The sequence below is a fragment of the Schistocerca cancellata genome, chromosome 8 (assembly GCF_023864275.1).
Source record: "Schistocerca cancellata isolate TAMUIC-IGC-003103 chromosome 8, iqSchCanc2.1, whole genome shotgun sequence".
Lineage (NCBI taxonomy): Eukaryota > Metazoa > Arthropoda > Insecta > Orthoptera > Acrididae > Schistocerca > Schistocerca cancellata.
This window is the reverse complement of record NC_064633.1, coordinates 464,873,239-464,885,851: the sequence shown is the minus strand read 5'-3', so window position 1 is coordinate 464,885,851 and position 12,613 is coordinate 464,873,239. Positions and strand designations below refer to the sequence as shown.

The 12,613-nt window shown below is 39.3% G+C and overlaps 1 protein-coding gene across 5 annotated transcripts in view; it reads left to right on the top strand.

The window, feature by feature from the left end:
- LOC126095349 (transmembrane protein 131) overlaps nucleotides 1-12,613 on the top strand; it is a 345,609-nt gene that overhangs the window by 295,155 nt on the left and 37,841 nt on the right. For all 5 annotated transcript variants that reach the window (XR_007521958.1, XM_049910154.1, XM_049910155.1 and 2 more), the window contains exon 20: nucleotides 5,549-5,900. Coding sequence is in view for 4 of the 5 variants with exons in the window: in XM_049910154.1 (XP_049766111.1) it covers nucleotides 5,549-5,900 (352 nt within the window). In the remaining variant the exon portion in view is untranslated. The remainder of the gene's footprint in view (nucleotides 1-5,548; nucleotides 5,901-12,613) is intronic.

The window sequence follows — 12,613 nt, the reverse complement described above, 5'->3', positions numbered from 1 at the left end:
CAAATATTTTTTTAAACCACATTGAACAGATCATTTTCACAAAAAAAAGTACGAAAAGAATACAACATATTATATTTGTTCAGGTATATGAATGACATCCTTTGCTTAATAGATAAACCACAAACAAAAATTGAAAAACTACTTACTGACATCAACAAAATAAATAAAAATATAAAATTCGCCATTGAAAGAGAACAGAACAACCAAATTAACTTTCTGGATATAACTATCAAAAAATAAAACAATAACAATCAAAAAATAAAACAATAAGCATATGTTTGAAATTTACTGTAAACCCATAGCAACAGACATTATCATTCCCCAATCCTCGAACCACCCACAGTCATGAAAGCAAGCAGCACTACGACACATGCTCCATAGACTCAACACAGTGCCACTCTTCAAAGAATGCTACTAAACAGAAGTGAACATAATAATGCAGATAGCATAAAGTAATGGTTGCAATAACAACATAGTAACAAAGCTAAACAAAAAAATTAAAAGTAAAATAAAAGCAGAAAGCACCAAACCACAGACAATAACACAACAGAACCTAAAACAAACATGCAGTCCCATAACAACTACACAGGATAATGAGAAAAAGATGAAAGAAAACACAAGATGGTACACAATGACATACAAGCACAAACTCACCCCTAAAATCACCAACATGTTCAAAAGCCAGGGAATAAACATAGCATACACAACAGACAATTCTATACAAAAATACACCCCAAAACTGACAAAAAACAGAGACATATGTCAGAAAGCAGGTATATATCAACTACAGTGTAACACTTGTGAAGGCAGATACATAGGACAAACAGGTAGAACATTTGATGTCAGATACAAAGAACACATGAGAGCCTGGAAATATGGGACAAACCACTCCACTTTTGCAAAACACCAAAGAGAGCAAGACCACAAACCAACCACTAGAGAAGATGACATGAAAATAATTAGAATCAACAAATTAAAAACATCTCCTAACAACTGCAAGAAAATTACCACATACAGAAAACCAAAGCAGAAAGGAAAACCCTTTTGAATGGTCAAGTACACATGCCAAGCAATTCATTATTTACGCTAATAGATAAGATAATAGAATAATGCTCCCAAAGAGGATTAATATAATAATACCATCCAATATAATAATAATACCATCCAACATCTTTACACTCACTTATCCATGAACCCCTCCAGAGAATACTGAAATGAAAAGTCAAATCAGCTGCCACCAAAGCTTTCAACTACTCGCTAACAACTTGTACATTCATATTCAGCACCATACAATTCACCCCCCCCCCCCCCCCCAAAAAAAAGACCTTCTTCAGCTCTCTCTCTCTCTCCTCTCTCTCTCTCTCTCTCTCTCTCTCTCTCTCTCTCTCTCTCTCTCTCTCACCACACACACACACACACACACACACGGTATAAACATCGTAAATAGAAGTTAGTCTTGAACATATATACTTCATTAGGTTGGCAACAAGTAGGTAAACACGCCAAAGAGAAGGAAACACATTATGGAGTTGCAATATTTACATTGTTAAAAGCAGTGTCCGACAAAATAGTTACATTGAGTGGCAAAAGAACAAAAGTACACCACAAAAAAGGAGGAGGAACATGGTGAACAGTATGAAGAAGGTCAGAACGCAAGTTTGTGCTTATATGTCAGTGGTAGTGCGACCTCCAGACAAGATGAGAGGAAATGCAGATCAGCAAATTGTAAGTAATTACTTTTTTACATAAAAAATTATGATATGAACTGTTTAATAATCTAAAAATAACAAAACTGTATCATTATAGATCCCATTGATGATGCCTTAGAACAAGAAAAAGGCAAAACGCATCTGGGATAAATAAATTAAGTGGCAGCAGGAAAAGGCGGTTTTATTTGCAAAACAAACATACACATTAATTCAACAGTACCCTCTGGAACTGCATACTTGGCATGCCTTTCATCTTTTCAGCAATTGTAATTGCTGTTCTGTTCCATAACCCCATTATCTGGCAATTTGATATTTATATAAGGATTGAAGAAATTGACTATATTATAGTCCTCTATGTTGAAACAATTTTGTAAGACTGAATTCAGTGTTTGTACTTCTTTGCTGCCAGTATGCATACTGAGCAACTAAATGCTCAGTTTTGATCTTTGATCCTTATGCTAACTATATATGACCAATATTACTTAGGTGTTTTAGGCAGATGAGTTGGCAAAATTTTACTTTTAAATTCATTAAACACTTATTACATCTCTCTTCTTACACTCATTTTGGCTTGTTCAGTTCTGGTTTCTCAGTTAACTTGTGTCTCCACTTCAGGCTGTGATGAAGCTGTCTTTGCTTTTGTAGAAACTTTCTAGCATGGGTACTGAACCACAGTGGGTCTGCAGATAGTGGTGTGGTGTATATTGTGTAATGTATGTGATTTTTATCCATTTTTGCGTCACATCTTTGTCCTCAGAGCTGAATATTTGATGTTGACTATCCAGATACTGTCCACCACTTGTGGTCTCGCAGTAGCGTTCTCGCTTGCCGAGCACGGGGTCCCGGCTTCGATTCCCGGTGAGGTCAGGTATTTTCACCTGCCCCGAGATGACTGGGGGTGGTGTTGTCATCTTCATCATCATCATTCATCCCCATTACGGACGGAGGAAAGCAACGACAAACCACCCCCATTAGGAGGTGCATAGTTTTATGCTTCACATGAGCATGTGCTCAAACTTTTTCCCGTCAGCTTCACTGCACACACATTCGGCCTCTGAAAGATAGATGAAAGATGAGATAGTGGTGCATGCTGTGGTGATTTGTTGGTACATATTTTCAGGCTTTGTTGGGTCTTGATGGTGTAAAACATCTTCAATAGTGTTCCCCTCAGAAAGAAACCAATAGGAATTCAATTGAGGGAACAGATTGACCATTTTACTGTGGCGTTCAGTGCTTTTCACTGCCCAGGGAATTTTTCATTCGGTGTGGTGTTGTAACATGATAAGATAGAGGTTTAGAGCAATCGTGATTGAACCACATACACTGTGTAGTGGTATCTCATTTAGAATAATGTTTACAGTGTCTATAAAAATCATGAATACGTATTTCCATATAACACCCCTGAAATGCACAATGAAATATTGTATTAGGACGCACCATACATTTATAGTCCACAGCTGTTGTTGCTGTATTTGGAGTCAGTGGGGAATTTGTGCCGTCCTCTAGTGCATGTTATGTCAATTACTTTACTGGCACTAGTAAATGTTGCTTCAGTAGAAAAGAGCACACGTTTTGAAAATGTCATACTATCCTTCTGATGTTACAGAGCGAACCCACAAAATTCTGCATGATGTTGGAAATCTAAACCTTCAAGAACCAGATAAAAGTGATGGAACTCATGTTAATGCAAGATGCAGATAATACTCATGTGGCTGATCACACATTTTAGTCCAGTCAACAAAGGGAAATTAGGGGATAAATTTGTGTAGTTGCAATTTTTGTACAGTGGTAGGAGGGAGTGCATTGAACAATGTACTCTGAAATTCTGACCAACGGGGTGTATGGGTGGGGACGTTTAAAGAGCACTTTTTTTATGTTTTTTGTGAATAACTCGAAAATCACAGCTCCTAGCAGAAATGCATCCCTGTACAAAACTAAACTACATTGAATTTCCTACAGAAAGGTCATAATCAGTTTTTCTGTATTGTTGCATTGTAGGGAATGGAAAAATCACAGATTATTAAAACCAGTGTTTTAATGGTTTGAAATTAATGGTTATTATTAAATAAATTGGGTTAAGAACAGATAATAAAAATGTGTTCCATATCTAGGTGGAGTAGAGCAGTATTAAGAGATAGACTGTGTGCTGGAGGTGTAACAGGGCACAAGTATGAGGGGAAAGGTAGGTCACCAGATTGTGGTCGTGCACTTCCGTCCATCATAGGTCTGTGATCCGAAGTGCATGCAGGTGATTCCCCACTCTGTGTGCACCATAACGTCACAAGAAGCAACTACAGTGTGTTTCACAAAACTACACCAACCCTCCCGAAGGGTGCCTCGCAAATCACTGCCGACGCAGTGTGCAGACATGCCTGGTGGATGTTGATTTTCCAATAGTGTGTTAACACTACATGGAATACAGATATGAGTTACTGATAGTACTATGGACACAATCTATGTAAATCTCTGCACACTGTTCTACTGTGCCAGAGTGGGAAATTGATTCTTAGTGACCCTGTACAGCAGCTGTAGTGTTGTTCTAGGAAAGGCAACTTCCCCCTCCACAAGTGCTGCTCACTTTTCAGTTTACAGACAGACTGTACCTCCCCAGCATTGCTGCCCAGGACTCTTAAGTGAGTGGGCAAAATAACTTCACTGACCTTGTTTCTGTATTGTGAAGTTATTTTCAATTTGAAACTTCCTGGCAGATTAAAACTGTGTGTCCGACCGAGACTCGAACTCGGGACCTTTGCCTTTCACAGGCAAGTGCTCTACCAGGAGAGCTTCTGTAAAGTTTGGAAGGTAGGAGACAAGATACTGGCAGAAGTAGAGCTGTGAGGACCGGGCGTGAGTTGTGCTTCGGTACCTCAGATGGTAGAGCACTTGCTCGCGAAAGGCAAAGGTCCCGAGTTCGAGTCTTGGTCGGGCACACAGTTTTAATCTGCCAGGAAGTTTCATATCAGCGCACACTCCGCTGCAGAGTGAAAATCTCATTCTATTTTCAATTTATTAACCGAGTACGTATTTGAAGTGGTTAAGTGAGCTGTTACCTAAAAAAGCTCAATAGCTGGAGCTCTCAACTGTATACCACACTAAAGAGCCAGTCTGAGCAGTACTTCAATAAGACATTATTCCTAGGAACAACAACGACCCACTCTTGACTACTATTTTCAGAATCCTCTGTAGCAGTTACTCGTAAATTATTGCATTCCATTTAATTTTCTTTCTTTTTAACTGATACAATATGTAATTTGTAAATAATAAATTACTCATAAAGACTGATAAATGTGAATTTTCAGCCAAAAGGCCTTCTTCTAAAGCAGACAAAGAAACACACTCACATTCATGTAAGCACGAGACACACACACACATGACCACTGTCTTAGCCACTGAGGCCATACTGTGAGCAACTGTGCGTGATGGGAGAAGCAATCTGGGTGGTGGGGGTAAGAAGGAGGCTCCTCTTTACCTACCACCCAGATTGCTTCTCCCATTATGCACAGTTGCTCACAGTATGGCCTCAGTGGCTAAGACAGTGTTCACATGAGTAGTACTTGCATGAATGCGTGTGTGGGTAGTTTTTATTTTATTTTTCCCCTGTTTTAAAGGAAGACCTTTTGGCCAAAAGCTCACATGTTGAGCAATTTTTTTGTGTGTGTAACTACAACTCATGACTCCTCTATATGGTCCTTAGCAATCCAGCCTTTTCATAATATTGTCGTTATTCCATTCTGGATTTTCAGTTGTCTAAATATGTATAATAAATGTAAATTTGATGTTTTTGAGTGGATATTTTATGTTAAGAGATGTTACGTCCTATGCCAACTTTCATTTTGCAGGAGAGGAGTAGCTCCATACTTTCTGAAAAACCTCAAAAGACTTCACCTAAAAAAGAGAAAAGTAAAGCAAGTTATTATAAAGATAATTATGAAGGAGACTGTGACGATGATGATTATGAACGAGAGAATCATAAGAAGAAAGATCTTACGTCTCGATGGAAAAATAACTTCAAAGTAATTTCAAAAACTGTGAATGAGCTTCCACAGAAAAGTATAAATGAAGACCTTTCAAAGCTCACAAGTCTGGAGACAATATACAAACCAAAATCGTCTAAAACCTCTAACCGTGAACGAAAGGAGAAAAACGTTCTTAAGAGACGAGCAGCTGCTGAGAAAACTGCACATTCAAAAGGTATGTTTCACACATGGTAAAACAACAATATTATATTAGAATTTTATAAGAATGCTATTATTATTATTAGAGCCTGACTATTAGATTGTTTAATTTAATGATGTGTTGTATTACCAAACCATTTTAAAATTCAGTCTCTGATAATGGTGTCATAGCTGTCAAAAGTTAATAGGTAAGCAATGTTGCAACAGTGTGATGCATGATAAGAACTGTTGGCAATAAAACTAGAGATCAACATAGAATGTAAGTTACTTTATAATTGTGGAACATATTTGCAGCTCACTTTTGAGGACTTTTTGGTACTGAATTATTTCCTTGTATTAAACAATACAGATTTCACAGGCATGTGGAGCCCAGATTGATCTGTTCTTTCTAGACCTCTGAACAGCCTTCAGTATAATTCTACACCATTTCATGCTAAACAGAATAAATGCTTATGGAATATCCAAACAGATATGTGATTGAATGGAAGACTTTTTACCAAATATAACTCAGCATGTCACTGATAACTGAGAGCTAACACTAAAAGGAAAGTTAGCTCCAGTTGCTACTAAAGGCACTCTTAAAGTTATTTACAGATAATGCAGTTGCCTACTGGGAGAGGACATAATTAGAAATTGTTAGTAATTGAAGAGAAACTTGTTGATGGGTAATATGTGGTGCAAATACTTGCAGGTGGCCCTTTCATTATTAAGTATAACATAATGCACGTTAATAGAGAAGATGATCTGAAATAATATTTTATCACAGTTGGTGTTCAATTAGTGAAATGAACCTCAACTTGTGAGGGCCCTTTGGTAATTACAGTCCCTCACATAAGAAAGATGTCAGATATCTGTAGTGGATTATGATATACAGATTAATGAAACATTTGGTTTCAACACTTAATTTTAAAAATGATGACTAATCTGCCCCTAACAAAAACAAATATAGAAGAGACCAGCACAGGCTCATTTGCAAAGAAAGATGAGGGGACACTGTCACTCGCACAACCTTATGATCGTTTACTCTGTTTCCCATTGAATGTAATACTTTAAAAATCAGACAGAAGTGCACTTATATTTGTGTTGATAAAGCAGTTCACTGTGTTTTGTATTAAAACAGTTCCCAACTTTGACATTTTGTGGTTTCTGTACAGTATTGTAATCTTACTAACCACAAATATCAAGGAAAATCCGTTCAGTGCCATTAAGTGGGAAATGACTAACTTAATTTAGCCATGGGAAAAATAAATGTCAGAATGATGTTTACTGGATGAATCCTGTGGAAAAACTCTTGTTAATGTTCATTTATCAGTTTGGGTAAATGGAAGGACTGGAGAAGCTTCAGAGAAGAGTTGTGCAGTTCATCTTATGTTTGTTTAACCAGCACATATTTGTCATATAAATGTTTTCCAAATTCTAATGGGAGAGGCAACAAGTCACATATTGTGCACAATGAAGAGCTTATCTCACAAAATTCCAAGTGCCATGGAGTGTGAAGTACATCACATCCATGATATTTCGGTAAAGCCGCACTTACCTCCTGGAGCATCCTAAATAGCATGCTTTTGGGAAATTCCATTTGTCTTGACTGGGTGAGAGTTTGGCATCCTCATGTTTATTGAGCTGTGGACTAATCAGTGCTGTCAGTTCTCTAATATTGTGATAATGGAAAAAAAACAGAGAGAGAGAAATAAATTGTGTTGGGTTGTGCAGGCAAAATGGGGCTCTTTATGTATAGGCTTTCATTTCTTTACTTGCATTGAGGTGACAATGGAATAAAAAAGTTTTCTTTTTCATCTTCCAAGGTGGATGTACTACTGGTAGGTAACAACACGCAGTCAAAGAAGGATGAAGGGGGTTAGAGTAAACTGTCTTCTGAGAAACCTGCTTTAAAGTAATGTGCATGTAACAGTAACAGAAAAAACATGTGTTTTTTTGTAGTGAACAGGAAATATTGCTTCTACACCCATCTATTATCTAAAGAGGATTGGTGATACTTTGAAACCACCCATTAGCAAATAAAAAGACTACAAATAACCTTATATGTCAGACAATCACAGCTAAAGAACTTGTACATAATGTGAAGGACAGTCAAACAATCTAAAATCAGAGATAGTAAAATAGTCTATATCAAATTGAATGGAAGTCCAAATCTGCAATAGCTGTTTATTGTGTTTTTTCCTGTATGATGACCAGTTTCATACCCTGGTCATATCTGCACAGGGAATGAGATTACATAAGTTAAAGCACTTATAGCCAGCATAATCCACTGAACAAAGTAGACTCACAAAACCAATACTTCATGTACCATGACTTCCAAGTTGCAAATGGCTCTGAGCACTATGCGACTTAACTTCTGAGGTCATCAGCTGCCTAGAACTTAGAACTAATTAAACCTAACTAACCTAAGGACATCACACACATCCATGCCCGAGGCAGGATTTGAACCTACGACCATAGCGGTCGCTCGGTTCCAGACTGTAGCGCCCAGAACCACACGGCCACTCCGGCCGGCTCCAAGTTGCAAGTGTGCATAAAAACAGGTCGCTTCTTGGTAAAACAATGGATGAAACAGCAGATGGGCATCTGATCTGAACCATGCATGATCAGGAAAACATCTCCAAAACTCTGTCAAAAGGTGAGCCTGGACAGCATTACAATCCTCATCTGATAGGATTAAACTATCATCAGAATCCACTAAGGAAACAAAGAATTAAAAGAGACACAGACCTTGGGAGTCATCATCATACTAAAATACTTCCAAGGATTGTGTGTCTTTTAATTCAGTGTTTTCCCTGTGGAATTTGATGAACATTTCATCCTATCAGACGAGGATTGTCATGTGCTGTCTGGGCTTGTCTTTTGACAGAGTTTATGAGATGTTTTACTGATCATATACAGTTCAGATTGGATTCTCGTCTGCCGTTTCATCCATAGTTTTATTGAGGAGTGACATATTTTTATGTGCACTTGCACCTTGGAAGTCATGGCACATGAAGTACCAGTTTTGTAAGTACTTTGTTTTACTTTCTACTTTGTTCGGTTGGTTATGTTGATTATTAGTACTTTTATTTACGTAATTTCATTCCATATGCAGATGTGACCGGCAAATATACCTCCAGGGTATGAAGCCTGTTGTCATACAGGGTAAAAGATGATACACATCTATTTCAGATTTGGGTTTTCACTCAGTTTAATATTGACTATTTTACCATCACTTCACATTAAAACAACAAGACTCCAAAGACCAAAACTCATAGCTTAATATTTTACTGAAAAATAGTTGTACATGCTGACACCTTTCCATAATACTGAAGGGAATGGGCATAGGAAGGGGAATGTTCAACAAAAAATGAAGATGCTAAATGGTGAGCTAATAAAATAGGAACATTTACCCTTACATTCAGTAGGACAGTACCGCCAGATCACATAATGGCAGGATACATTCTTCTTAAGGTGAAATCATTCATTCCTAATCCAATGCTGCTACAAATACCAGATACTTGCCATAGAACTTTGGTGTTTTAAAGAGAGCCAGGTTGTGGAAAGTGTGGTACAGGAAGAACAGTCATTAGCTGGCAACCTCTGAGGAACTTGCCACATCTCAGTTGTATAAGGCTTACACAGGCAAGTGAGGCTCTGTCTGGGTGGACCTGCATGTCCCTGGCTGCTCTTGGGAACACCATAGTGAGTACAATGAGTACGTCCACTCCCAATGAGATAAGTGTACCGTCTGGAAGTACTCACTCCCACATCCAAATGAATAAGGGAGGCTAGTCCTCCTGATAATCAAATTATATTTAGTAATGGTTCTCTAGCAGCTGTAAAGCAGAATGGTTTGGTAATGATTAAGAGGAGGGAGAGGAGGAAGTGTCCCCCTTCTGTATTCATAAAGGATTAGAAGGGTTTGCTGGTGCCTTAAGTCCATTAAACATATATGTAATAGTTCCTTATTGGTTGAGGCTTACAGGGCAAAACAGATGGAACTTCTTAGGAAGTCAGAGAAATTTGGTGAATATGCCATAATTGTTGAGTTTCTTAACTTCTTCAACTCAAGTAAGCGACTGGCCATGTGCCATGATAGACATCTGAGAACTCAAACAAGAATAGACTCACAGGGGATATTAGATGTGAAGCAAAGGACTTGAAGGAGTTACGGAGAGATTAAGAAGACCAACACCTTCATTGTGACCTGAACATGTTGCCTGAAAACTTCATGGCCGGATTCCTGCAACATAGTGTTAGGCATTTGTAGCTAACCGTATGTGGTGCTTCAAATGCCAGGGGTTTGGCCATACAGCCTGAGTTGCGGAGGTGAAATGACCTGTGGGAAGTGTGGACAGACAGCCCATGAATCTGGGACTGACTGCCCGATTCCAACAATATGCATAAACTGCTCCAGGAGCCAGACAATCTGGAGCTGAGACTGCCCTGTTTTTGCTGAGGAACACAAAATTCAGGAGATAAAAGTGACCCATTGGATCCCCTATTCATAAGCCAAAAAAGAATATAAGGTGGCAAAGTCCCCTGTCTTTGCCACTTCTTTGCTTCCTTGGTGCAGAAATCTGTTTCCAAGGTGAACACTTCAATGTATACAATGTCCAGCACACCCTTATCTACCATCAGCACCTGTACTCGCACCTGAAAATGCCAAAGCAAAATGAGTAAAGACAGCAATCCAGACAGCCGTAGAGGCTAGGAACATTTTCACAAAGAGCATTGAGAGAAGGCGCCACAAAAGCAGAGTGCCCTCTCAACATCCCCTTTCTTCGTCATCCTTGAAGGGAAAGGGAGCTGGGAAAGGGTCACGACATTTGGGTCAAAAGCCATTCCGGGTGCCATCAGATGTCATTCTGGCACATACGACTGGTGAGGAGGACATCATGGAGTTAGATGCCTCACCACTGGACCTAGGCAGCCCTTCCACTTCCCCTTGCTCTGCAAGTGCCTCACAACCTGGTATTAGGATAGGAGTAAATCAAAACTGTGCTACTAAAATCGCTCCTATACTCCAGAGGAATACTGCTGTTCAGATTGTGGCCCACGTTACTGTCACAGTGTGCTGTGTGTACCTGCCACCCAATGAGCATGTTTACAGTGAGACCCCTCACAGATCATCTTGATGAACTAGCCCTTTCTCCTTTTAGGGTATTTTTAGTGTGCACAGTATTATATGGTGATGTAACACCACTTGCTCCAGAGGTAATACACTTGAGAATCTGACATGAACTACAGACATCATATGGATGAACATGGGTCAAGCTACACATTTTAGCACTGATACTGCGTCATCTATGGCCATAGACCTCTCCTTCTGCTTGCCTGCCCTTCCAGACACTGCTCAATGGGGAGTGGATGACAAACTTCGTGGTATCAACCACTACTTTATCTGGAGCCATCTGCCAGAAGAAGCCAATTTCTGTTTTTGGTCAGTGTGAAGACATCCAGAACTTGGTGGACCACATTACAGCTACAGTCACCACACTGCTGGTGTAACCATCCTAGAGTAAAATGGAACAGTAGGAGGTAGCCTGCTCCTTGGAGGAGTGATGAGGGTCATGCTGCAATAAGGGACAGGAGGGCAGCTATGCAAAGTTTCAATCGTAGCCCTACTGATGAGAACCTTCCGATCTTTCAAATGGCGAGACCAAAGGCGAGGAGAATAATTGGAGAGAGTAAGCAGAGACCTTAGCAAGAGTTCCTGAACTCAAGAATCACAGTTCCTGAACTCTATCAGTAGGTCTACACTCCCAAGTAAAGTATGGCAAGCCATTGGGAGGGTCTCAGTGTGGAACAAACGACTACCAATAGCAGCTTTATGGTAGTAGGGATGTCTCCTAACATTGCTGAGAGACACTTCTCATACAATGGCTGAATCTTACATGACCACCATGGCTGATTCTAGCCAGAATACAGTTCTCTGCCATTATTAGCAGAGACAGGAGAGAAATGGTTTTGATTTCTGTTCCATCAACTTTGAGGAATTCAATCATTTACTCTCTGCGGTTATAGTAGCTTGTGATGCAGTGTCTGGTCACAACCTATGGCTTCTCTAAACCAGGTCCCTAGTAAGTGGCTCCCCGTGTGGGTACAGGAGGTATCGTTTCACACTCGATAACCTGACCCTGCTTGAAGCAGCTGTTCTACAAGCTTCCCTCCATAAGCAACACGTCTTTGGTGTCTTTTTTGATGTGAAAGACACCTACAATACTGTCTGGTAGCACAATATTTTGTTGCAGCTCTATTGGTGAGGGTTTTGTGGACATCTACTCACTTCCACATGGTTCTTCCTCTCAGACAGGTATTTTTGGTACAAGGTTGGGAATGTCCTGCCTGACCATTTTAAGGGTCATTCCATGACAATTCAACCAATTTGAGAAAATGTTCCAGCTGACAGTCTCAGATTTGGCTGAAATTTAGCACACCAATGCTACCAAGTGTGGAACACTCATGTACAAAATTTTAAGTTCCCCTGCCAATTAGTTCCAGAATTTTTGCTTGTGAAAGAAGGTGGCGTGACTCGGAAATTGCAACCTGCATCTGGCAATCTATCTTCAGACCCAACTTCAGGTCTTAATAACTTTGGAACTATTCTGCACAGTCCAGTGAAATTTTTACAACCCAGTAACATCCACTTAGAGAACACACTTTATGAATCAAAAAACCAACAACATATTTCTGAGGGAAAATAAAAAATTCCAAAATGTGATTTAAAAACTGTAATACATT